We start from the raw sequence: 25,669 nt of genomic DNA on the forward strand, positions 1-25,669 counted from the left end.
GGAGTCAAAGACATCATTCCTATCAAGCCACTCCAGGTGAGGGAAAGACTCATGAAATCCAAGTGTCACAGCAAATCATTTTCAAAACTGCATTACTTATTGACATAGAGTCTATCATCTCACACCTGGGCACTGTGCAAAAATTAAAACAATAAGTAAAACAGAGCTAATCCCAATGGTACAGAGAGAAGCAGCAGGTCTATAAAACAGATCCCCAAGATAGGCAAAATGATCAAAAGCGACCAGACCTAAATAGAAAGGCCCAACTCCAAGCTCAGACTATGGCCATAAAGGATGTCGGTGGACATCCTCAGGGAGAGAGTTCCACAGATAGGAACCTAGAAGTTCCTGTCAGAAATTTGGGATGTAGAGCAAGGACTTCAGCTGTGGAGGGACATGGGATCAGGACAGGAGGACATGTTGCTCAACCACCTCAGGCCTGGATTAGTTCAGTGCTATCAGGAACAGATTTTTTTTTAAATATACCCTCAATAACCCCTTTCAGCATTTTGAAGTCAGAAATAGTCAAAGGGACACAGAATACCATGTTCTGAATAGCTCTGCCTCGGATTAATTTCTGCAAAAAGATCACCGCCAGTTCTAGCTCCTCTTCTCTCTGCCAACACACAACAATAATCCAGTTACAATTATTATTTGTTTTAGGGGAAGCAGAAGAAAACTTGACTCCATCTAACAAGCTTTCTCAGAGTACAACTGATATGCCTAGTTTCTCAGGATTTTGATCATTGCTCTTCTGACTTCCAGGGAATGGAAGATGTCAGAGAAATATGTATTTCTATATTTTATAAGATACAGGACAGACAGACTATATAAGAAGTTATGCTGGGGGTTCCTAGAGGGAGTTCAGAGAAAAGTAATATAAATGATTGGGAGGAGTGGGGGATGGAGAAAATTGCAATATGGGTTAAAAGAACTATATATATATATACATATAGCTTGACTGAGAGGTAACTGGGAACACTATTATCATTCACAAGTATTTATGGCTCTAAACACCACTAAGGAAGGAGCATATTTAGTAAATTTCCCCTGAAGTTCATTAATAAAGCATAGTGAGTTTGAAGACCCAGTGACTAACAAATTGGAAGTAAACAAGTTGTATTATTTTGGGGTTTGTGACAGGGTGTGCTGGCCCTTTAAGAGAGGCTACACGCTTAGCACAGCTTGTTTCTGATGTCAGCCCAGAAGAAGGGCTAGGGTGGTAAGCTTTAGTGTGAAATGGGGCATGATTATGTAAGGCAAATTAGCTATCAGGGCATGGTTCTCCTTGCCAAGGGCCCTGGAAGGAGCCAGGCTGGGACAGCTCAGGAGCTCGAAGGCCTGGCAAGAAGCCTGTGAAAGTGCTTGGTGAGGGCTGCGGAAAAGGAAGCTTCGAGCGAAGAAGGGGAAAGAATCCCAGAGAGGTGCAAGTTGATCAGTGGAGAAGACAGCTTATGAGCCCTGCATTGAGAAGAAAAGCATCAGACTTGTGGGGAAAGTAGAAGGAAAGGGTCTGGGATGAGAGAAGTGGAGTGGGCTTGAGGCCTGGTGTGTGCAACTGGTCTCACTTACAGGTCCCAGCCTGGAGCTTCCAGAAAGCTCCTTTCCCTTCCCTGCATCATGAGGGGAAACCAAAACAGACCCAAGGCAAAGGACTGTTTAGCCTAAGGAGAGCAAAGGACTGTATTTTCTTTTTCTGTGGTTTATACAGTTTTGTTACTTCAGAAAGGAAAAGCTTTATAGTTTGGCTGGAAAACTAAACCATATCAAATCACCCAGCTAGCCAGAGGAGAAACTAAGGCATAAAATACTTTACTGGTAGAAGGGGACTGTGAACCAGAGGGGGAACGAACTCAGCTGCCACATGTTGTATTAATTAGGATGGAATGTATGGGCCAAGTCAAAGATGTTATCATGACCCTGAAACTACCCAACATTAAACAGTTTTAAACAAGGCCCACAGTCTGGTATACAGAGACCTCAGCCTGCTTAGCACCTCTGCAAACACCATTAAAAATCCTTTTTAACGTTAGATTAGATTAAAGATACGGAAAAGCGAGAAAAACAATAGTTGTAGAGCTCTGCAAATTTACAGATATCTGCGGATCATTTTTTACAGATGATGGATTGGATGCGGATCTCAAAGGCAGGGAAGCTATCGACAGCTCATAGCTTTTGAGGCTGCTTCCCTGCCTTCAAGATCTGGGGGTTGGGGGCCAGCTGCCAATCAGCTGTTTGGGGGGGCGGGCGGAGCACGAGCTGGCAGCCGATCAGCTCTTCAACAGAACCCCTGGGGTTGGTGACCAGAGCACCTACCCCAGCCAGCAGCCTTGGGGAAGGAAAGATAGTCCCCTGGAGCAAGCTCCGGTTCCCCTGGAGCAAGCTCCGGTTCCCCTGGAGCTACATCCCTGCAGGAGGGGCCAGGATCCCCTAGGCCGAGTCACTCCGCCACCGGCAGGGGATAATTTCACAATCGGGGTGTCAGGGGGGCAGCAGCAAGCAAGAGCCCAATTCTGGAACCACAGAAGGCTAAGCCCCCTCTTAGTCCAGACCCAGAGACCCCCCAGTGGAGAGCCCGCCCCTCCTTCACTTTTCTCTGCAACCCTCTGGCAGCCCAGCCCCCTTCCCTTCTGTTCCCCCCAGGCAACCCGGTCCTCCTTCCTCTCTACTCCCACCAGGCAGCCCAATCAGCTGTTCCATGGGGACCCCAGAGCTGGCTGCCAGTCAGCTGTCAAGCAACCAGCTGGTCATGCAGGAGCAGCTGGGTGGCAGTGTTGGGGTCACCAAAACAACTGATTGGCGACCTGGGGCTGCGGGTGTAGATATGAGTAGATGTAAAGCAGGGAGTGCGGATTGGATAGATGTTGATGTTCGCGGATGTGAGTTGGATGTGGATCCACATTTTTGTATCTGCGCACGGCTCTAAGTATTTGAAATGTAAAGTATTAAGGCTTATTTTAATAATGTGCCTTATTCCCTCTCCCTTTAGCTGGAGAGATTTGTTAGAAAGAAGCCTTCTTGTTTCACAGTCTTAGATAGTAATAACTGTCCTTTCAGGGAGTGGGGGAGAGAAACAGTTAGTTGAGATGGACTGGAATTGTTGTAGTTGCTGGTGTTTTAAAAGTCCAATCCTTTTTCCTAAAAGGCAAAACAAGATGAACACACACAAAACAGGGTGAGAAAAGAACAGCAGAGATAGACAATGCAGCTTCTGTCTCTGATGTTGACTCTTATTTTGCACCGCACCACCAGGGAAACACAGACACAGCATATGATCTTATCAGCCACTCTGAGACCTGGCAAACTTGTACCAGCATCGGGCTACTGAAGGCATTGCATGTAACTGCCTCTCTCTGGTCACAGGCTTAGAGCAGTGTTGCAAAATACAGTCTTGGCCGGCTAAGCCAGACTCATATTAGACAGAAGGAAAAAGGAGAGGGATAGGAAAGAGAAGAAATAAGATGGAGAAGGGGAAGAACACACAAGAGGGTTGTGTGTGACAAAGTCTTACATCCCAAGTGGTGGCTGGGATTTAGCCAGAGTCAGTCAAGGTGGTGATATCATTTGGCTCCCTTTCTCTGGCTCAATCTGGTCAGGATTAGAATGAAGAAGATCTAGAATCCCAGGGGTCAGTGGGGGATGGTAGCCATGATGGCTGCCATCTTTCAGTCAGCCAGAGTCACAGTACCTAGCTTTTCCCACAAAGTTTCTTTTTCAGGACTCCGAAAGGGAAAGACGGATTGAATAGCCTATCTTCTCATTGTTTTGTCTACCAGTTAGGCCTAATTTCTGATTTATCAATTTTGGTTCATTAATTTCCAGTCCCGTAGTTCTCTTGTTTACCAGGAATTGTCTTAAAACAGTCTGTGACTGCTTCATTCCCTCTCACCTTTACATTTCCCCTCTCCCCCCATCAACATTTATTGTTATAGGTAATTGTGACACTTTATAAACTTTTGCTCACTTTTCACAGTTGGGCTCACATTTAGAGTAAATTTGTAGGCCCAATTATTACAAACACACATCAAGTGCCAGAGAGGTAAAAACAATCCCCTACAGGGTTTATTTACATTCTCGTGAGATGGTAGATGCAGAGTTACTCCCTGTATTTGAAGCTGTACAGCTGACAAGTTTTGTGTAGCTACATGAGTTATTTTTCTTGACAGTAAGGATAATGTCACTGCTTTTCCCTTCCGGTTGCCCCTACCTAGCATAAAGCATGAGGGGATGCAAAAACCTATCACTTGCACCCTGCAGAAGCAGGAGCGGGCTGGAGGATTTACAGTCAGGATGGGGGTTGGAGGAGCCTGGAGAAGGGAGTGGGGACTGTATTGGGGCGAGTAAGGGACAGCCTGTGGGCTTGTGGGAATGTCATAGTTCCCAAGGTAACTATACCTCTGACCCCTTAATGGCCTCAGGGACACACCCACTTAAGTCTCAAGCTATCATCTTTCTTGGGCAGTATCCCATGATCCACTTCTTCTAGACCTGGGACTTAGAACAAAAGCACCACAGAAATCATATCCTCAAAACAACTAACAGTTTATATGCCTGCCTACCTTACCAGGTGTCACCCATCTTCCCCAGGGAGACCTGGCAGTTTTCAAGTACTTCAGGTCCTTACACAGGGCCCGTCTCTCTGGGTCACAATCTCAGGTCATTCTCACCCAAGCCAAGAATTGAATCTCTCCCTGTCTCAGGGTGGTCATTTGATTCAGTTTTTTGCTCTTTGTCAGGCTGTTGTGAAGGGAACAGGAAGGGTTGTGGAGGCCAATATTAATCTATTCCATTCTTCAGTCTTCCATTACATTCCCTTCTGTCCCTGTCACTCCAGCTTGCCACATTTGGCCTCATGAGATGCTCATCTCTCTCAGCCAATATGTCCATGGTGGTTGCGACAGAAGCACCATCTTGTTCACAGAAAGCCTTGGCATCCAGGAGGGGTAATTGCAGAAGAAACCCTACTAAGTCCCTGCAAGATGGGAGATTCTAGCAGGGGAGGCTTGATGAGACTGCCGCATGCATGAGTGCAATGCCCAATGCAAGATACTTGGTAGTCCTGTAGAGGATGTGAAAGCATCAGAAGGTAAAGCTAGCCTGAAGTGTTACCTATTACAGTGTTTCTCAATTGGTGTTCCGGGGAACCCTGGGGTTCCGCGGGAACACTGTTAGGGTTCCGCGAGAAAGTGACATTGTGCCGCCGAGAGCTGCTGTTCTCCGCGCCGCCGAAAAAGGGAAGATGTCCCGGATTTTTTGGCAGAGGGTATCGAGTATGAGTGTAATTTCCCCACAGAGCCTAAAGGGTTCGGTGGGGAAATTTAATTGAGAAATGCTGACCTAGTTGTTTGTATATAATTTGCTTATTTCGACGTTTTTTTGGGCCCCATATGTAAAAATACTGTTAAGAGTTTGGGGGGTTCCGCAATTATTTATCGAGTTCAAAAGGGTTCCGTGGCCAAATTTAATTGAGAAACACTGACCTATTAAATCAGACCACTTGAGGTGTCAATGGAAGAATAGGACAGGAAGCTGGTAGGATTTATTTGGGTGAAATTCAATGATACTGGAACTATTATAATGAAGCCACACAATATCTACATAGAGAACCAGGAATGACTGGTGTTTGGAAAAAAGTTTCTCATGAAAAAAAAGGACCATGGAACTTGCTTTTAAAAAAAAATCCTAACAACTCTTAGGGAGCATTTCCTGGGTTAAGGAAGAAAGACTCTGAAAGGCTTACCTAGAAAGGTACAGGGATGTAAGAGGACGCACTAAACACTAATCCACCCACCCTGGATCTATTTTGGACTAATATTATAGCCTAATGTTGGAGAATTTTGTAGTACTTAAAACTGATTTCCTGTACCTATCAAGGTTCTCATAGGCCGTAAGTAGGTGAAAGTCTAAAGCTGTGCTGCTTGTCAGTTTTATTTTTAAGCAGAAAACACAGTATAGAAGACAAAACTAAGTAGCTCCCATATTTTTCTGAACACTCCTTGAGTAACTTGATAGTGATTAATACATAACTTACAGCAAGAACTTCAAAAAACATCCAACTTACTGTTGATGGTCTTAGCAGCGTTGGAGTTAGGGGCCGAGGAACAGGTTTTGTTATCTTCTGAAGGAAACGAAGGGGCTTCTTTGGCTCCTTAACTTTATTCTTCTTATCTAGCAGTGCCTGAAACAGTCATATAATTTAGGCTCTCTCCATACAGGGTTCAAAAACTGTACTAGATAGCACACAACACTAGGACCCATTCCTGCTGTTATGGGATTATAATGGGAGTTGAGGCCATTCAGCACCTTGCAGGATTGCACCTTTAATTTTCTCACCTACTCCTTCCAGCTCAGCACAAAAGTCAGGTTTTGTACATTATTATTGGGTAGGGTGATCAGAAGACCTTGATGGAGTTTCAACTAAGGGGGGGAGTGAGTGTATATTTACAGTACCTTGCAGTCAAGTGCATAAACTGACACACTCTTTCTTGAAATGAGTCCAGAGGGTGTTTGATCTTAACCCCTAACACACTACATTCTAGAAAAGCACACTTGGAGAAAGATTTTACATTTCTAAAAAATGGAAATTCTGCTGAATCAATTAAACACTGAGCTGAACTTTCAAGGGCAGAGGACAATTCTGTGAATTATTTTTGCACTTTAAGTAACTACTTTATATCAAGTAGAGAGACAAAAGACTGTTACTAACCTTCTGTAACTGTTGTTCTTCGAGATGTGTTGCTCATGTTCATTCCATTCTAGGTGTGCGCGCACTTATGTGCATGGTCGCCAAAATATTTTTCCCTCAGCAGTATCCGTAGGGCCAAATGTCCTGTATAGGGACCTGTGCCAGGAATGCTGCTGACGAGGCTTGAGCCCTGGTGGAGTGGGCCATAACGATCTCCGGTGGAAGTAAGTTCGTCTGCTCATAGCAGAACTTGATGCAGGATGATATCCACGAAGAGATCCTCTGAGACAGGTAGTCGTTTCATCCTTTCTGTCACTGAAACAAAGAGTTGAGCGGATCTGCGAAAAGGTTTGGTCCTCTCGATGTAGAAGGTTAGCATCCTACTGACATCCAGGGTATGCCATCTATGCTCCTCGCTAGAATTATGCGGTTTGGGATAGAACACCGGCAGGAATATATCCTGGTTGTTGTGGAATTGGGATACTATCTTGGGCAGAAATGCTGGGTGAGGCCGCAGCTGCACTTTGTCCTTGTAGAATATTGTGTATGGAGGACCCATGGTGAGCGCCCTTATCTCAGAGAATCTACACATTGTCGTAATAGCTACCAGGAAAGCCACTTTCCACAAAAGAAGCAATAAGGAGCATGTTGCTACGGGCTCAAAGGGGAGCCCCGTTAGCTTTGACAAAACTAGGTTTAGGTCTCATGGAGGTCCTGGACATGAGAGTAAAGTCTTTCCAGACCCTTGAGGAATTTGGCCATCACATGATGGGTGAACACTGACTTTCCTTGAATTGGTGGGTGAAAAACAGAAATGGTTGTGAGGTGGACCCTTATTGACGACAGTGCTAGGCCCTGTCCCTTGAGGCATAAGTAGTCCAGAATAGATTGTATCGAGGCCTGCATTGGCAGGATATTCCAGTCCGTTGCCCAGCCGAAAAACCTCTTCCATTTAGCTGCATAAGACATTCTGGTAGAGGGTTTCCTGCTGCCCATTAAAACCTGCTGGACATGAGATGAGCAGGCCCACTTGTCTGCATTCAGCCTCCATGCTGTCAGATGGAGGGATCCCAAATCCAGGTGTAGGAGCAAGCTGTTGTTCTGCAACAACAGATTTGGTCAACGGGGCAGTTCTAGTAGGGGCGCAGTTGAGAATTCCAGCAATGTGCTGAACCAATGTTGTCTCGGCCAAACGGGGGCTATCAAAATCACATCTGATTGTCCTTTTTGATCTTCAGCAGGATTCTGTGGATCAGAGGTGTTGGCGGGAAGGCGTACGTAAGTGACCCTGTCCATGAGAGGAGGAAAGCATCGGACAGTGCCCCTTCGTCGGTCCTAAGAAGTGAGCAGAACAGGTTGCATTTCTTGTTCTGCTTGGAAGCAAAGAGGTCCACTCAGGGAGTTCCCCATCTCTGGAAGATCATATTGGCCACCTGAGGATGGAGAGACCACTCATGGCAAGGTAAGAAGGATCTGTTGAGTCAACCCGCAATGGTCTTTCTGGCCACTGGTAGGTGTGACGCCATGATGTGGAAGTTGTTCTGAATGGCTGGGTCCCACAGAAGCATAGCCTCCTGATAAAGGTTCAACAAGTGTGCACCTCTCTGCTTGTTGATGTAAAACACTGCAGTGGTATTGTCTCTGTTAGAACCTGTACCACTTGCCCCTCCATGTAGGGGAGGAATACCTGGCAGGCTAGGCATATCACCTTGAGCTCTTTGATATTTATATGGAGATGGTGGTCTGCTGCCAACCATGTCCCCTGCATGCTGAGGTTGCCATTGATGTGAGGCCCCCATTTGAAGTCTGAGACATCGGACACCAGTGTAACCAAGGGGGTGAGGCTTTCGAAGGGCATGCCCTGCATCATCAAGTGACAGTCGTCCCACCAGCTTAGAGAGGCCAAAACTGACTGGGGCACTATAACCACTCGATCCAAGTCATGCCTGCTCGGGGAGTACACTGAGGCCAGCCAAGATTGTAATGGTCTGAGCTCTAGGTGAGCAAATCTCACCATGTAAGTGTATGCTGCCAGGTGACCTAGCAGCTGCAGGCAAGTGTGGGCTGTCGTGTGGGGGACAGCACGAATGCTGTTAATGAAGCTGGACATGGCCTGGAAACGAGACTTTGGTAGAAAGCCCCTGGCTCAAGGGGAGTCAAGAATCACTCTCATGAACTGAATCCGCTGAACCGGCACGAGAATCGACTTTTGCTCGTTTATCAACAGGCCCAATTAATGACAGGTGGATTTTACAAGATATATGTTGAGGCATACCTGTGACTGGGACCTTCCTCTGATCAGACAGTCATCCAGGTAGGGATAAATCTGCACCTCTTGGCGCCTTAGGTGTGCGGCTACCACTGCCATGCACTTCGTAAATACTCTTGGGGGGGAAGAGAGGCCAAAGGGTAGCACCGTGAATTGGTAATGGGTATGACCCACCACAAATCTGAGGAATCTTCTGTGGCTGGGAAAAATCAAGATATGGAAGTACGCGTCCTTTAGGTCAAGAGTGACATACCAGTATCCTGGATTCAGAGAAGGAATGATAGAGGGTAGAGAGACCAGGCAGAACTTCAGTATTTTGAGATACTTGTTGAGACACCACAGCTCCAGGATAGGTCTGAGGCCCCCCTTTGCTTTGGGAAAAAGGAAGTATCAGGAATAGAATCCCTTCCCTTGCATGTCTGGAGGTACTTCCTCCACGACTCCAACCCTCAGAAGGGTTTCCACCTCCTGGATGAGAAGCTGATCATGAGAGCGGTCCCTGAAGAAGGACAGGGAAGGGGGTGGTGGGGAGGAGGTGAGGAAAACTGAAGGGTAGAGCCCTCTGAGGCCATATATCTTGCCGCCGAATCAGCTGTGTCCATCGCTACTTGCAATGCCACTCTGGCCACCATCTTGCCCTCATCCCAAATGGTGGTAACGACCTGGGAGTGTTCCTCCAGTAGCACCTTGGTGAACTCGATAGCGAATTCCAGAGGTTGAAATTGTATCTACCCAGAAGAGTGTACTGGTTGGCAATTCAAAACTGGAGGCTGGCTGTGGAATAAATTTTGCAGTCGAACAAGTCCAGTTTCCTTGAGTCTTTATTTTTCGGAGTGGAACTCGGTTGCCCTGGCCTGTCCCTCTCATTGGCTGCCGCCACCACTAGAGATCCCAGGGGCAGGTTAGTAAAGAGGTACTCAAATCCTTTAGCCGGGACATAGTACTTTTTTTTGGCCCTTTTAGATGTTGGTGGCAGTGAAGATGGTGTGTGCCACAGGGCCCTAACCACTTTGAGCACCCCCTCATGCACTGGCACAGCAACCCGGGCCGGTACCACAGCTGTCAAAACATCAAAGAGGGTTTCCGAAGTGTCCTTGATCTCCTCAGCCTTCAGGCCCAAATTGGAAGCGACCCTCTTCAGGAGGTCTTGGTGAGTCCTGAAATTGTCTAGCAGGGCTGATAGCTCTGCACTGGCAACCGCCTCATCTGGAGATGAGGAGGAGGATAGCAGAACTGGTGAAAGGGGTACTACTTCCTCCTGCACCCGGACCAAGGCGGGCGGCTGGGGCTTGGTGTCAAGTTCCAATGCTGAATCGCAAACCTCCTCCTGTGCTGTTGGTACCCCGGAGACTTTGCCCGAGGATCAAAACAACTGGGGGCCTGGCACCATAAGGAATGCCCAGGGGCTCCAATAAGGCCATTGTACTGGCCACTGCCCTTGAGGCCATCCTATGGGAGGGAGGGTTGCTGGCAGCGGCTGTCTCTGGAGCGGTCCACTTAGGAATTTGAAGAGTAGGACTCCCGAGGGGACCTTGGGGAACCTGTAGGTGCCTCCCTGCTGCAATGTGGCACCAGGGAGTGGCGTCGCGGAGATGGAAATTGATGTCTTGAACCGTTGGCATGGTGATGCCCAGACAGATGCCGGTGCAGTGCCAGGGAGCAGGATACCATAGAATGGTGCCAGGAGCCCTTTGATCAGTAACACGGCAGCGGGAACTGGTGCCGCAGTGTCGAGGACCAGTGTCGTGTGGAATGTAAGCATCGCTTGAATCGGGGAGAGCGTCTTAACACTGGAGATCACGACCATGATCCCAGCGCCTGGCGTCATGAGGGTGAAGACCTCCTCCATGCCGGTGAACATAGGCCTGGCGATGCCAACCGTTGCGAGTGTCTCGGGGCCACTATCGCCAGCTTCCCCTTTGACAACAGGACCCTCTCTCTATCCAGTGCTGGGGGGGAGCCTCGGGGTTTGCAGCAATGGTAGGGCCATCAGGTCCCTTCCATCCTGAAATGCCTCCGGCATCGTTGGGATGTTAACTGGAGGGGCCCCCTTACACCCGACAGCATCGGGGTGGCTCCCTCAAAGGGCACAGTGCTCTAGGTGGAGACCCTCGAGTACGGTGTCTCTGCTCAGGCCACTATCCTGACAAGAGTCCTGGCACTGTGCTCCCTTCGTCAGTCTCTTCAGTGTCAGGGAGCGGCCCCTCTTTGTGCGCTGTTTTGTTTGACCCCTCTTCAGTGACAGGGAAGAGGAACGGCGCCATGAAGAGTTCAGTGCTAGCAGGGAACTCTGCACCAAGGCTGCCGTACTCCGCACCAAGTGGGCGCAGGAGTGTTCAAAGCTGGTCTCAGCTCCACCTCCATAAGCAGGGCTTTTAGCTGGATCTCCCTGTCTTTTCTTGTTTGGGGTCTGAAGCCCTGACAGATCTTACACTTGTCCTTTCTGTGCTCTTCCCCCAGACACTTCAAGCAGCTGTCATGGGGGTCACTGAGTGGAAAGGGCTTGGAACAAGTTACACAGGGCTTTAACCCCGGGCAGCAGGGCATGTCCCACTACGGGTAAAAGTCCTAAACAGGACATTACATTAACTACAAACTACTAACACTAGTAAAACCTAAAACTTAAACTTGAACTACTAAAGGATAACTGAGTACTTGTGATAGCAATAGTGATATGGGTTCCAGCAACCATCACAGGCAGAAAGAAGGAACTGTAAGGACACAGGGCCAGCAGCGCCTCATATACCACGACATGAGCACAGGATTCCAGAGGTGCTGGCCCTATGGATGATGCTAAGGGGAAAAATTCTGGCAATTGTGCACGGGGGCATGCACACACCTAGAATGGAATCGACATGAACAAGCACTCGAAGAAGAACTTTCTTTGCAAAAACTGAAAGCAGTTAACAGCCTTTATAAGCGAATTATAAATTATTCACTTCTACAACTGGAATATGACCATCTCTCTAGGCACATTTGTTAAAACTGCCAAGAAAGTGCACAAAACATCACTAACACAATGTTTGAGAACAAAGCAAAAGATGATATTCCAAGGGATCCCAAACTTCTTCAGTCTAAATCAAATCTGAGAGTCTCTTGTACACATCTCCTTCTATATAAAGTTGTGGAACACTTCTCCCTTTCATAATTCTATATTCTTGATGCCAGAAGAGCTCTAAAAATCAATATTGAATGCAATATACAGTTCAGAAAATATCTAGCTCTATTGGTTATAAGCCATATAATAATTTTTTGTAAATGCTGCTGATATAGCTTCAGTTATTAGATGACTAAACTGGTACATTTCAGCAACTTTCAAAAGTAGAAGTTGTTTTCTCCTCAAATGTTCATGCTTATTTATTTAGAGTCACAGAAACTTGGCCTGAAGGCTTATATCCAACATAAAAAGATGTAGTGTGAAGAAAACGGAGGAGCAGCACAGGAACCAGCAAACAGAGCGTAAACAGGAGAGTATGAGTGGGAGTTTGTAAAGGGAGTTTGGGAGGAAGTGTGTGATGCTCTCATTTTGTTTTGGTATTTGTTTGGGGTTTTGATTTTGTTTGTTTTTTTCTCTTTTTCCTTGACACAACTTTAGGCAAGAAGGCTATGACAGATACAGAATCAGCAGTTGTAGTGACCCAGGGAATGGATGAGACAATGAAGATGACAATGTGGAAGCTGTGGGATGTACATGATCCTGGAGCGGGTATCTGAAAAGAGCTTTGTCTGTATTAAGTGCTACCTGATAGAGCTGATAGAAGAGAAGATCTGAGGCTTGGCGATGCAGGTGAAAACTATGTTTGAATTTCAAAGGGGATTCGAGCAGATGATGGAAGGAAGGGAAGAGGAGGCTAAAGGGAAAAGTCAAGACTTGCAGATGCAAGCTGGACTGAAGAAGTCTGAGGGGAGACTGCTGGGTGAGGAAAGTAGCCTATGGAAGCATGTGACTATGAGAACCAGGCTGAGGAAAAGACCAGCTAGTGAACGAGAAACAGTGCTTAGGAACTGTTTTGCTGAGTTAGAAAATGAAGAAGTGGCCCAGCAGGCAGTAACTGAAGATGGGAAAGCAAGGAAGAAAAGAAGTGCGGCTAGTCCTATAAGAAAAAGGGAAGAGTAAATGGAGATACCCAGAGTTCAGAGCCCCAGCAAGACACAGGATGACTCGCAGAAGATTGCAAGGGAGAATAAAAGACAAGAGGACTTGCAGCCAGAACAGGAGGAAGGCTGGAGAATCACATCATCACCAGGAAAAGACAGGTATATGTGATTGGTTACTCCCTACAAAGAAGAACAGACAGCCCTGTCACCAGAGCTGATCCAGAGAACCAAAGGGTGTGCTATCTGCCAGGAGCTAAAATACAGGATGTAAACCTGGGAGCAGGCAAGAATCCATTCATTGTCCTTTACATGGGAACAAATGATCAACCATATTCTCGCTGGAGGCTCAGGTGATCTTCAGTGGCATTCTACCTGTCTCTAGAGAAGGAGAACGAAAGTGAGACAAGATTATGATAATCAACAAATGGCTCAGACAGTGGTGCTATGAGGAGGGCTTTGGGATGTTTGACCAATAGGAAGCTTTCATGGACAGAAGACTGTTCTTATGGGATGGACTCCTCCTAAGTAGGGAGGGAAATAGACTTCTGAGAGGTTGGCACAACGGATTAAAAAAGCTTTACATTAGGACCTCAGGGGAGACGCTTGAGAGATGCTCAACTAATCTCACACCCTGATTCTAACATTTAGAGAGAGGAAAATCAAGTAAGAAAGGATATAGAAATGGAGAAAAGAACAGCAGTGGGAAAAAGAATGGACATTAAAAGGAAAGATAGTGCCAATACCAATGAAGCTAGCAGTCAGGTAGGCGATACTGCAGTAGAATAACTACCCAATTGGATAAGGAATGTGGACGAAGCCAAGCAGAAACAATTAAGATGTTTGTACGCCAATGCAAGGACTCTGGATAACACAATGGAGGAACTAGAACTACTGGTGCAGGAAATGAAACCAGATATTATAGGGATAATAGAAACATGGTGGAATAGTAGTCATGACTGAAGTACAGATATTGAAGAGTATGTATTTTTCAAGAAAGACAGAAGTAGAGGTAAAGGTGGTGGAGTGGTATTGTATATTAATGATAAGGTAGACTGTAAAGAAATTAAAAGTGATGGAATGTATAAAACAGAATATGTTTGGGCCAAAATCACTTTGGGAAAGAAAGCTACTAGAGGTTCCCCCGTGGAGTCTCCTACAGACCCCAGGATCCAATTTGACTATGGATAGAGACCTCTTTAATGTTTTTAATGAAATAAATACTACTGTGAACTGTGTGATTATGGGAGATTTTAACTTCCCAGATATAGATTGGAAGACAAGTGCTACAAATAATAGTAGGGCCCAGCTTTTCCTTGATATAATAGCTGACAGATTTCTTCACCAAATAGTTGCTGAACCACGAGGTGATGCCATTTTAGATTTAGAGTTGGTGATAATGAGGACCTCATAGAAAAGCTGGTTGTAGGGGACAACCCCAGTTAGAATGATCATGAGCTAATTCAGTTTAAACTAAATAGAAGGATAAACAAAAAAAGATCTGCAATTGGGTCCTTGATTTCAAAAGGACAAACTTAAAAAAATTAAGGGAATTAGTTAGGGAAGAGAACTGGAGTGAAGAACTCAAGGATCTGAATGTGGAGGAGGCATGGAATTACTTTAAGTCAAAACTGCAGAAACCATCTGAAGCCTGCATCCCAAGCAAGGGGAAAAAATGTGTAGGGAAGGGTTGCAGACCAAGCATCTCAAACAGGTGATTAAGAGAAAGCGGAAAGCCTACAAGGAATGGAAGATGGGAGGAATCAGCAAGGAAAGTTACTTCTTGGAGGTCAGAAAGTGTAGGGATAAAGTGAGAACAGCAAAAAACCAAGCAGGATTGGCTTGCAAATGAAATTAAAACCAATAGTAAAAGTTTCTATTGGTATATAAATAAAAATAAAACAAGGAAAGAAGAAGTGGGACTGCTAAATACTGAGGATGGGGTGGAGATTCAAGATAATCTGGGCATGGCCCAACACCTAAACAAATATTTTGCCTCAGTGTTTAATTAGGCCAATTAAGATCTTAGGGGTAATGGCAGGGTGGCTAATGAGAACGAGGATATGGAAGTAGAAATTACCACATCCGAAGTGGAAGTCAAATTCAAATTATTTAATGGGACTAAATCAGGGGGCCCAGATAATCTCCATCCAAGAATATTAAAGGAACTGGCACATGAAATTGTAATCCCAACAGCAATGATTTTTAATGAATCTGTAAACTGCCGGTCGTACCCTATGACTGGATAATTGCTAAGAAAGGGGGAAAAAGTGATCCAGGAAACCACAGGCCTGTTACTCTTACCTCAATAGCATGCAAGGTCTTGGAACAAATTTGGAAGAGAAAATAATTGAGGTGGTACAGGTAAATGGCAATTGAGATAAAATACAACATAGTTTTACAAAAAGCAGACTGTGCCAGACCAACCTGATTTCCTTCTTTGAGAAAATAAACTGATTTTTTAGACAAAGGAAATGCAGTAGAGCAAATCTGCCTGGATTTCAGTAAGGCATTTAATACAGTTCCACATGGGAAATTATTAGTTAAATTGGAGAAGATGGGGATTAATATGAGAATTGAAAGTGGATAAGGAGCTGGTTAAAGGGGAGACTATAACGGGTCATGCAGACTGGTGACCTGTCAGGCTGAAGGGAGGTTTCTAATGGAGTTCCTCAGGGATCAGACTTGGAACCAATTTTATTTAACATTTTTATTAATGACCTTGACACAAAAAATGGTACTGTGTTAATAAAATTTGTGGCTGATACAAAGTTGGGAGGTATTACCAATATGGAGGAGGACTGGAATATCATACAAGATTTGGACCACCTTGAAAACTGGAGTAATAGAAATAGAATTGCAGGTTTAAACTAGTGTAAACGACTGGTTCTCTGTAACTTGAAGTCTTTAAATTGTGATTTGAGGACTTCGGTAGCTCAGATAGAGATTATGCGTCTAGCACAGGAGTGGGTAAGTGAGGTTCTATGGCCTGTAGGGTGTAGGAGGTCAGACTAGATGATCGTGATGGTCACTTCTGGCCTTACAGTCTATGAGAGTGTAATAGTTTAAGTCTCCAGAACTGTAATCCTTCCTGAAGCGATGGCAACCAGGATGACAACCCTTAAAGACAGAAAAAAATCTACAGGCACTTGTGAAAAGGGATCGAAAAGAACAAAGGAACATAAAAATGGCCATAGTGGGTCAGACCAATGGTCCATCTAGCCCAGTATCCTGTCTTCTAACTGTGGCCAATGCCAGGTGCTTCAAAGGGAATGAACAGAACAGGTAATCATCAAGTGATCCATCCCTTGTTGCCCATTCTGAGCTTCTGACAAACAGAGGCTAGGGACACTTCAGAGCATGGTTTTGCATCCCTGCCCATCCTGACTAATAGCCATTGATGGACCTATTCTTCATGAATTTTAGTTCTTTTTTGAACCTTGTTATAGTCTTGGCCTTCACAACATCCTCTGGCAAAGAGTTCCACAGGTTGACTGTGCATTGTGTGAAGAAATACTAATTTTTGTTTGTTTTAAACCTGCTGTCTATTAATTTCATTTGGTAACCCCTAGTTCTTGTGTTTGAGAAGGAGTAAATAACACTTCCTTATTTACATTCTTCACACGAGTCATGGTGTTATAGACCTCTATCACATCCCCCCTTAGTCGTCTCTTTTCAAAGATGAAAAGTCCCAGTCTTATTAATTTTTTCTCATATGAAAGCTGTTCCATATCCCTAATTATTTTTGTTGCCCTTTTCTGTAACTTTTACAATTCCAATATATCTTTTTTGAGATGGGGAGACCAGATCTGCATGCAGTATTCAAGATGTGGGTATACCATGGATTTATAAAGAGGCAATATGGTATTTTCTGTCTTATCTATCCCTTTCCTAATGTTTTGCAATATTCTGTTAGCTTTTTTGACTGCCACTGCACACTGAATGGATGTTTTCAGAGAACTGTCCACAATGACTGCAAGATCTCTCTCTTGATTGGACAGCTAATTTAGAACCCATCATTTTATATATATAGTTGGGATTGTGTTTTCCAATGTGCATTACTTTGCATTTATCAATATTGAATTTCATCTGCCATTTTGTTGCCCAGTCATCAAGTTTTGTGAGATCCCTTTGTAATTATTTACTGTCTGCTTTGGACTTAACTATCTTGAGTAGTTTTGTATCATCTACAAATTTTGCCACCTCACTGTTTACCCCTTTTTCCAGATCATTTATGAATATGTTGAACAGTACTGGTCCCAGTACAGACCCCTGGGAGACACCACTATTTACCTCTCTCCATTCTGAAAACTGATAATTTATTCCTACCCTTTGTTTCCTATCTTTTAACCAGTTATTGATCCACGAGAGGACCTTCCCTCTTATCCCATGACTGCTTACTTTGCTTAAGAGGAACCTTGTCAAAGGCTTTCTGAAAATCCAAGTACACTGTATCCATTGAATCACCTTTGTTGACCTCCTCAAAGAATTCTAGTAGATTGGTGAGGCATGATTTCCCTTTACAAAAACCATGTTGATTCTTCCCCAACAAATCATATTCATCTATGTATCTGTTCTTTATTATAGTTTCAACCAATTTGTCTGGTACTGAAATTAGGCTTACTGGCCTGTAATAGCTGAGATCGCCTCTGGAGCCTTTTTAAAAAATTAGCATCGCATTAGCTATCCTCCAGTCATCTGGTATAGAAACTGATTTAAATGATAGATTACATACCACAGTTAGTAGTTCTTCAATTTCACATTTGAGTTCCTTTAGAACTCTTGGGTGAATACCATGTGGTCCTGGTGATGTATAACTGTTTAATTTATCAATTTGTTCCAAAACCTCCTCTAATGATATCTCAGTCTGGAACATTTCCTCAGATTTGTCACCTAAAAAGAATGGCTCAGGTTTGGGAATCTTCCTCACATCCTCAGCCATGAAGACAGATGCAAAGAATTTGTTTAGTTTCTCCACAATGGCCTTATCTTCCTTGATATTAAGATATTAAGTCCCTAGTCTAAAAAAAAGCTGCCCAAGCTCTCAGAAAGATTAATGAGGTTCCTCTGCATTTCCTGGGCCCTTTTTTGTCCCTTTAGAGCCTTTATCCTGGGAAAATTTGAATTGTGGCAAATTAGAAAAGGAAAAGAAGGAGGAACAGAGAGTCCTTGAATGGCTTGCTCATTTTACCGGGAAAAGCAAGTCTTAAAAATTTCCTTTGTGGAGGAGAGACTCCTGTGCTCAGAATCTGCAGCTTCTTTCCTGATACCTTTACCTTTCCTTCACTGTTTCTCAAATTTATAAGGGGGGGGGAGGGAGAACAAGATTAATTAACCTCACAGGGCCCAACCACTGAGCACACTCTGATCTTACAAGGTTCGACCCCCCTCTCTCTCTGTTATTTGTAGGGCAGAAGGAGACTATCACTAAAGAGGGGATCTCCATGGAGAACTGTACTGCTGCTGTGCTAGAGAAGTAAGTGTAACACTGGAAAAGATCACTCTTAAGATGATCCCTACAAGGTTTCCTTGAACTTTAAAGCTGCTCTCTTAACCCCTTCCTGAGGAAAGGGCAAGGGAGGCCTTCACATGGCACAGCCATATTGACTCACTGAATCCTACAGAAAGCCAGGAAGAGTTCCAAAAGGGCTGACTCACACCTTGTTAAAGAAGGCAGGGGAAATAGTTAGAAATAAGTGGTAAGCCAAGAGGCCTCTTATTTCCTGCTTGTTTCTTCATGTCTGGGCTGCTCTCTCTCTCGTCCCTTCAGGGCTGGCTATATAGAGGAGACCATATAGGTGGGCTTGGTCAACCCACAGCAAGTAGGGTTATGTTAGTCCAGGCATTTTTGCACTCTTTTCTGCTGACTTTTCTCTCTGGCTACTTGTGAGGTGTTCCTGCCAGAACAGGCTGCCCAGACATGCTACACTAGAAGCTGCTGCAGCCAGCTACTTCAGTATTAGAAAGTGGTTTCCAGTAATCTTGCTACAGAGCCCCCCCACAAAGCTAAATAACAGTCTAACAATGCTTAGAATCCAATAAGCCAAGATAAAAAGAACCCTTTTCTGAGTGTTTTATTTTCTTGTTCCAAGGAGCAGAACCGGTTACGCCTTCCTGCAGCTGATGCAGCCAGTTCAAGCTGGCTGGCGGAGTCTTCAGGAGTGTGTCATCCCCAGTTTCCCTTGATTGACATGTATGGTTTTGCCTCCAAGTAACCATGGGCAGCAGTAAGATCCATTGTAATAGATATGCAGACTTTCTCAGTGAAAAAGAATGAGAATTTAAGTGTTTTTAATGCAATAAATAAGTGTTTTTCACTTTCTGGAAAATCAGTCACAGCAGGCCAAATCCACAGCTGGTGTAAATCCTATTTAAGTTACTGGAGCTACTCTGATTACACCAAGTAAGAATCTGGCCCACTGTCTCTATCTTTGCTCTGAATTAAGTCTCCCCTTCTCCATCTATTTCTCTCAGCTGACGACAAGGACAAGAGCCGTCATTATTGACCAGCCAGTCCTGGTGACCACTTGTGATCCATGACTATGATCTGAGAGTCTTTACTATAGTCTGTCAAAACCATGAGAAATCCTGTAGACAGACAGAATGCAATTGTTGAAATTGGAATTTATCCAGAAAGCCATGAGCTAACATCTCTAACCCTTAGAAGAATGTCAGGAGTATCTTGCCATCTGATCATGACCACAAGTGGTCAGGACCTTGGTTTTATGCAAAAGACATGACACCTCCAATAGCATAGAGTCTACCACCAAATGGGGGCATTGGTTCAGTATTGACTCCAGACAGCTCCTTAGCACTTCCTACACAGCTGAAGTTTTTTTCTTGAAAATTTTCCTTCCAAGTAGTGACCAAATCCAACACTGTCTTTCATAAGAGCTGATGACTGAATTTGAGGTAGTATGGTAGTTATTTTAAGGCAGCTTTTCAGTTTTATTAACAGAAAGTTACTGCCTATATTATTGTGCTACACTAAAACAAGAAAAAAATTACACACACAATGAATGACTAAATATTTCTTAACTGAGGCTATATCTTCACTGACGGTGGCAAATTCGCCGCTGTCAGATCGACTTATCTGGATCAACTGAGCGGTCAGTCAAAACCGACTCAGTCGATCCAGAAATCGACATATTAAGACCACCTCCTCAAGTGGCGTAGCGCTGTGGTGCATGCAATAAAGACGGAGCGCAGAACTGAAGCACAGAAGTCGACGGGAGTTGTGCAAGTTTTTTGCACAGTTTGCGTAACTCCGGTCGACTGCCACCAAATCTCTGAGGTAAGTGTAGACAAGCCTTGGATTTGAAGAAAACTAATTAAACTGACAAAGCTGTATGTATAAGACACAATATTTACTTTAGGAATTCTTTATCCAATAACTATAGACCTGATTTTCAAAAACGCAAGTCCGTAATTGCAACTCAAGATGCATGCCTTACAGTCCACCTAATTTCTACTGTAAATACCATGACTGCATATACAGATAGAGTATTTGCTTAGACATTGGTCATTTATATGTGTGGACAACAGATCTGCATGCACAGTTGTGGTGATGATATGTACATTTTGTGTATGCAGAACATCAGATGCTACTTGTCTAAGTTGCTATAACAGCAGTGATCTGCTTCCACTGTTCTGATCCAATTTGGATAAGTTGTCTGCCATGTGTGTTCTGAGCCCCGGGTAAGTACGATGCTTCCAGGTGTATTCATCAATGCAGAAATCCCAAAGCCTGAGGACTTCCTGACACAGTGGAGAGGAGCGAGCTCCCCCGTCTGTTTATATAAAATATTGCTGTCGTATTGTCTGTTAGAACCGATACCACCTTGCCCTCCAGACGATCTTGGAAAATCTGACAGGCTAGACACACCACACTCAGCTCTCTCACACTGATATGAAGCAGGAGTTCCGACTGGGACCAAAGGCTCTGCGTCCTCGTGTCCCCCAAGCGTGCTCCCCACCCCATTGCTGAGGCGTCTGTCACCAGAAATATAGATGGCTGGGCGGGCCAAGAAGGGAACTTCTACACAAACATTGTCTGGGTTGCACCTCCAACTCAGGGTTTCTAGCCTTGAGGAAGAGGGGGAAACTATTCTGTCTAAACTGTGGCACGCTGGGCGGTACACCGAAGTTAACCAAGTTTGAAGGGCCTGAGGTGCAGTCTCGCATGTTGCACCACATATGTGCATGACGGCACGTGTCACAGAAGCCTTAGCCAGTTCCGGGCTGTAGTGTGTGGATAGAGACACAGATTCTCTATGATGCCCTGAATGGTATGGAAGCGAGCCTCCAGAAGGTACGCTCTGGCTTGATCTGCATCCAGTATAGCCCCAATGAATTCATTCGCCTGGTGGGGGTGATAGTCGACTTCTGCACATTGAGGATAAGGCCCAACTTGTCGAACGTGATCTTTATGAACCCCATGTCCCTTTCCACTTGGTCCCTGGTACGATCAATAACCAGCCAGTCGTCAAGGTAGAGAAACACTTGGACTCCCATCCTTCTCAGAAAAGCCACTACCACCGCCATACACTTGGTGAAAACACAGGGAGTTGCTGACAAGCTGAAGGGCAGGACCGTGAATTGGTAATGTACTTGGTTGACAACAAAATGGAGAAATCTCCTGTGGGCTGGGAAGATAGCCACATGGAAGTAAGTGTCTTTCAAATTGAGGGCGGCATACCAATGCAAAACTTCAACTTCTTCATGTATCTATTGAGATTTCGCAGGTCGAGAATAGGGCAGAGATCCCCTTTTGCTTTTGGGATTAGGAAGTAACAGAAATAAACACCCCTTCCCCAGAGATCCTGAGGAACCTCCTCTACTGCTCCGACCTGTAAGAGTGCCTGCACCTCCTACTGAAGGAGCTGCTTGTGAGAGGGTCCCTGAAGAGGAACAAGGAATGGAAGGGGGTTGGGAAGGTGGAGAACTGGAGGGAGTATCCCAGTTTCACAGTGCGAAGAACCCACTGGTCCGAGGTGATCTGGGACCATGCAGTGTGAAAATGGGATAGCTGGTGCAACGTCACTGTCTGCCACGGTGCTGGCTCTCCCGTGAGACATACAACTCAGTCTCCGAGTCCATTGAAAAATGCTTATTTCTTGGCGACCATGGGGGGGCGGTGCCAGGGAGCGGTGCCAAGGGGACCTAGACCTAGTCCTCATGGCTGGCTTACCCCTGGACAGTACCGCTGATCTCTTTGGTGCTGGCTCCCGACTATGACAAGTGGCCAGTGGCAGTGACGTCTCTTCAATAATGTTTCTGTCCGCCTCAAAGGTTTCAGTGGTGGAGGGAAGTTGAATGTCCTCCTCCTGTCTCTCTCTATGTGGAGAGTCAATTGGTTCCGGACTCAACGAGACCCTTCTCTGTGCTGGAGTCAACGGAACCGATGAAGCCGGCTCAGTGCTTGAGTGGTGCAGCATGGGTCACACTATACTGGCCTCTGCCGATGAAGCCTCAGGTGTTGGAGAACACCCCCTGCCTGTCTTGGACTTCTTCTGCGGCACTGGAGAGTGGAATCGGTGCCAATGACCTCCGTGCGCTGTGCCCTTCAGTGCCAGGGAGGCATGCTGGTACCAAGTGTCTTTCGGTGCTGAGTCCTTTCTCGCCAGCTCTTTGACGGTGGCCAGGGCATAGTGCACCGATGCAGAGGAGCTCTGTTCTGTGAGACGAAGGGCGGCCTCCATTAAGGGGAATGTCAGTCTTTGACTGCGCTCCTTCTGAGTGTTGGGCTTGAATCCTCTGCAAATTTTGCACTTCTCACGTTGATGAGACTCCCCAAGACACCTAAAGCAGGCAGAGTGCAGGTCGTCTCTCGGCACAGGCTTCAGGCAGGACTGACAGGGCTTGAAGCCAGGCATACCCCGTCCCCGGAGGGGAAGGGGAGCTTAACAATCCGATAAACTAGAATATCTAACTATCCTACAGAAAAACAACAAAGAACTATTAAACCAACTATTTACAGGTACTTGAGTCAAACGACTCGAGAGGGAAGCATTTGCTAAGCAAGAGAACAGAGTTCCAGCAACTGTCACGGGCGGTAAGAAGGAACTGAGGGGAAGGAGTGTTGGTAGGCCCTATATAGAGTGCCATGAAGGTGCAACTCCAGGATGTTCCAGTGCTGACCGTATGGGTACTTCTGAGGGAAAACTTTCCGGCGATCTGTGCACGTGGTGCACGCCCATTTACTTCGAATAGAATGAGCAAGCACTCAAAGAGGAACCAATAGACTTGCCAGATTTTAAAAATGTTTCAAAAGGTATGGGAGAAAAGTAGGTAAGCATAGGGAGGAAGAGAATTACTGATTTACATCAGATTTCACAATCTCATCACATTTTCATAGGGCAGCAGAAAAAAAAGAGAAGGAGGAAAAATAGACATCTGGGAAGGACTGGGGATGAGAAAGAAAGAAAGCTATCCCTTCCACCAAACTAGGAGCCTTTTCATAGGATAGGCATATAAGAGGGAGAATGTGAGGGAGACAAAAAAAGGAAGACTACTTGAGTTCAGAACAGTACTCATCATACCAAATGACAACTCAGTAGTTATTAATGCTTGATATATTCTCTTCCTGCAGATGGCCTTATTTGTCTTTATAAGAGCAATAAGAGGGGAATTTAGGAAGTGAATTTGCAGATAGTTGACAGATGTGCCTTCCCAATAGTATTTCCATATAAGGTACCTCTGAAATCTAGAATGAATTTGCTTGCTCTTGGTTGCAACGCCATACCTGGTGAACCTGTGCCAGCTCCAAATCTAGCCTAGCAGTCCGCTTAATAAACCCCTCTTTAGTGGTGGCGGTCTTGGGTTTTGGAGCCTTGATCCGGGGCTGGGTGACAGAGTCTGGGAGAGATGCCTCCAGTTCAAGCAATCCTAGGAAAGGGGGAGTGGGAGTATGGAACAGGGTGGAAGAAGAGAGAGATTTGAATTGTTGTACAGGCTTATGCTAATATTTTAATCAATATCTTATAAATTAAGATTTTCCAAGCTGCCTTACCCTCGTAGGTGTTAAGAAAGTGATTTTTCACTACATAGCATTCAGAATGGTTGTCCGGAAAATAACCAATTCTGGACAGAGGTCCATAGGGCTGTGCTGCATAATCAGTATAGTCTCTGATGACATCTCGTCTCTCCAACTTCCCCTCCACATTCTTCCCCTTAGCTATCAGTTTTCTCATCGCTGAAAAGGAATTGCAACCATGAGACACTCCCTGATATGTACAGTTCTGAAAGAGTCATATCTTAAGAAATTCAGTCAAGCTGTCATTCCTCTAGTACAAAGTGTGGCTGACAGACCAAATATAACTCATGGAGTTCTACAGTGTGGTCTGTGGATGTCCTCATCTTGAAAACAGAGCTGCAGCCTTATGAAAATGGAATGGAGAGAGATGGCTTGGTATGGAAACTAAGTCCTCCTCCTATGGTTTTCCTCATCCTCCAAATTACCTTTTATATGTTCATGTTTAATTTTTCTCACTCTCTCTTCTTTGTCTCGCTGACGATTAAACCAGTGGGCATCCAAGCGATTGACATCCACCTCACTCTGATCCTCCTCTCGTCTCCTCAACAGCTTCTTTAAAACTTCTAGTCGTACTTCTTGCAATCTTCAAGAGAATAAAAGGCAAGGCATAAACTGAAGTGCTCACAGAGTTCCCAAACAGCAATGCTATATTCAGAGCCGTCCCTAGGATACAGCAAATCGGGGCGACCGCCCTAGGCTCCACGCTTTGGGGGGCCTTGTGCTTCACACCAGGACTGGGCGGGAAGGAAGCAGCTGTAGCCTGCCCCCCAGCTGCACGCCGAGACCCAGCAAGAGATGGCTTCGCCCTGGACCCCGCACCCCCCTAGGGAAGGCCCTGGCTATATTTAAACCCAACACACTTATTGACCCATCTGTAAAATGCAACCTGCAAATCTAACATTTTAGTCTTTTCATTTTTAAAAGTGAGTTTATCACTGGTAAAAGGTATTGGGTAATAGCCTGTTTCACCAAAAAACTCCACAAAAATCAGCGTACTTCAATTCCAATATGGTTCCTCCATCTCATTCAGAATTTTGTCTTTTTTGAATACACAACAAGAGTGTCATTTGTTGTGGTCGTTTTTCAGATGAATTGAGGAACTGGACTCAAATTACAAAAAATTATGACCTTCAGTCACTAATGAACTGGTAACCTAGAGAAAAAAGTCCATGTATCCTACTGCCAATCCCCTGACCTATCTGATTCCAAACTCCACTTACAACTGAAAGAGCAATACTGCATACAATTTGCACCTACTTTTCTATTTCCTGTTCTCTAAAGGCCCATTCCTTCCTCTCCATGTCATCCATCATCTTCCTCCTCTTCTCAGTTTGTGAGAGATCACTAAGTGGTGGAAGAGTTGCTTCCCAGGCACGTTTTTCCCGGGCACGTTCAATCATCTCCACCTCAGCTTGTCCTGCTGGAAGACCCCGCCCTTACAGGAACAAAAACCAATAGTTCTTTAGAAAGACTGTGGGACAGGATAATATCCAGGAGTAACATACTAAGTTATTACAGTGATGAGCACAATAGAAAACCCTACAGTAAACAAGTAAACAGAGATGGAACACTTGAAAGATGGAAG

The 25,669-nt window shown here is 45.1% G+C and overlaps 1 protein-coding gene across 1 annotated transcript in view; it reads right to left on the reverse strand.

The window, feature by feature from the left end:
* CFAP91 (cilia and flagella associated protein 91) overlaps positions 1-25,669 on the reverse strand; it is a 76,621-nt gene that overhangs the window by 39,595 nt on the left and 11,357 nt on the right. The window contains exons 7-12 of the mRNA XM_067546372.1: positions 25,342-25,519; positions 24,510-24,667; positions 24,061-24,243; positions 23,794-23,936; positions 6,062-6,178; positions 545-616 (exon numbers count right to left, since the gene is read on the reverse strand). Coding sequence (XP_067402473.1) covers positions 545-616; positions 6,062-6,178; positions 23,794-23,936; positions 24,061-24,243; positions 24,510-24,667; positions 25,342-25,519 — 851 coding nt within the window. The remainder of the gene's footprint in view (positions 1-544; positions 617-6,061; positions 6,179-23,793; positions 23,937-24,060; positions 24,244-24,509; positions 24,668-25,341; positions 25,520-25,669) is intronic.

Source organism: Emydura macquarii, unplaced genomic scaffold (genome assembly GCF_026122565.2).
Source record: "Emydura macquarii macquarii isolate MOO-44397 ecotype Brisbane River unplaced genomic scaffold, CSIRO-AGI_Emac_v2 contig_1119, whole genome shotgun sequence".
In the NCBI taxonomy this organism is placed as follows: Eukaryota; Metazoa; Chordata; order Testudines; family Chelidae; genus Emydura; species Emydura macquarii.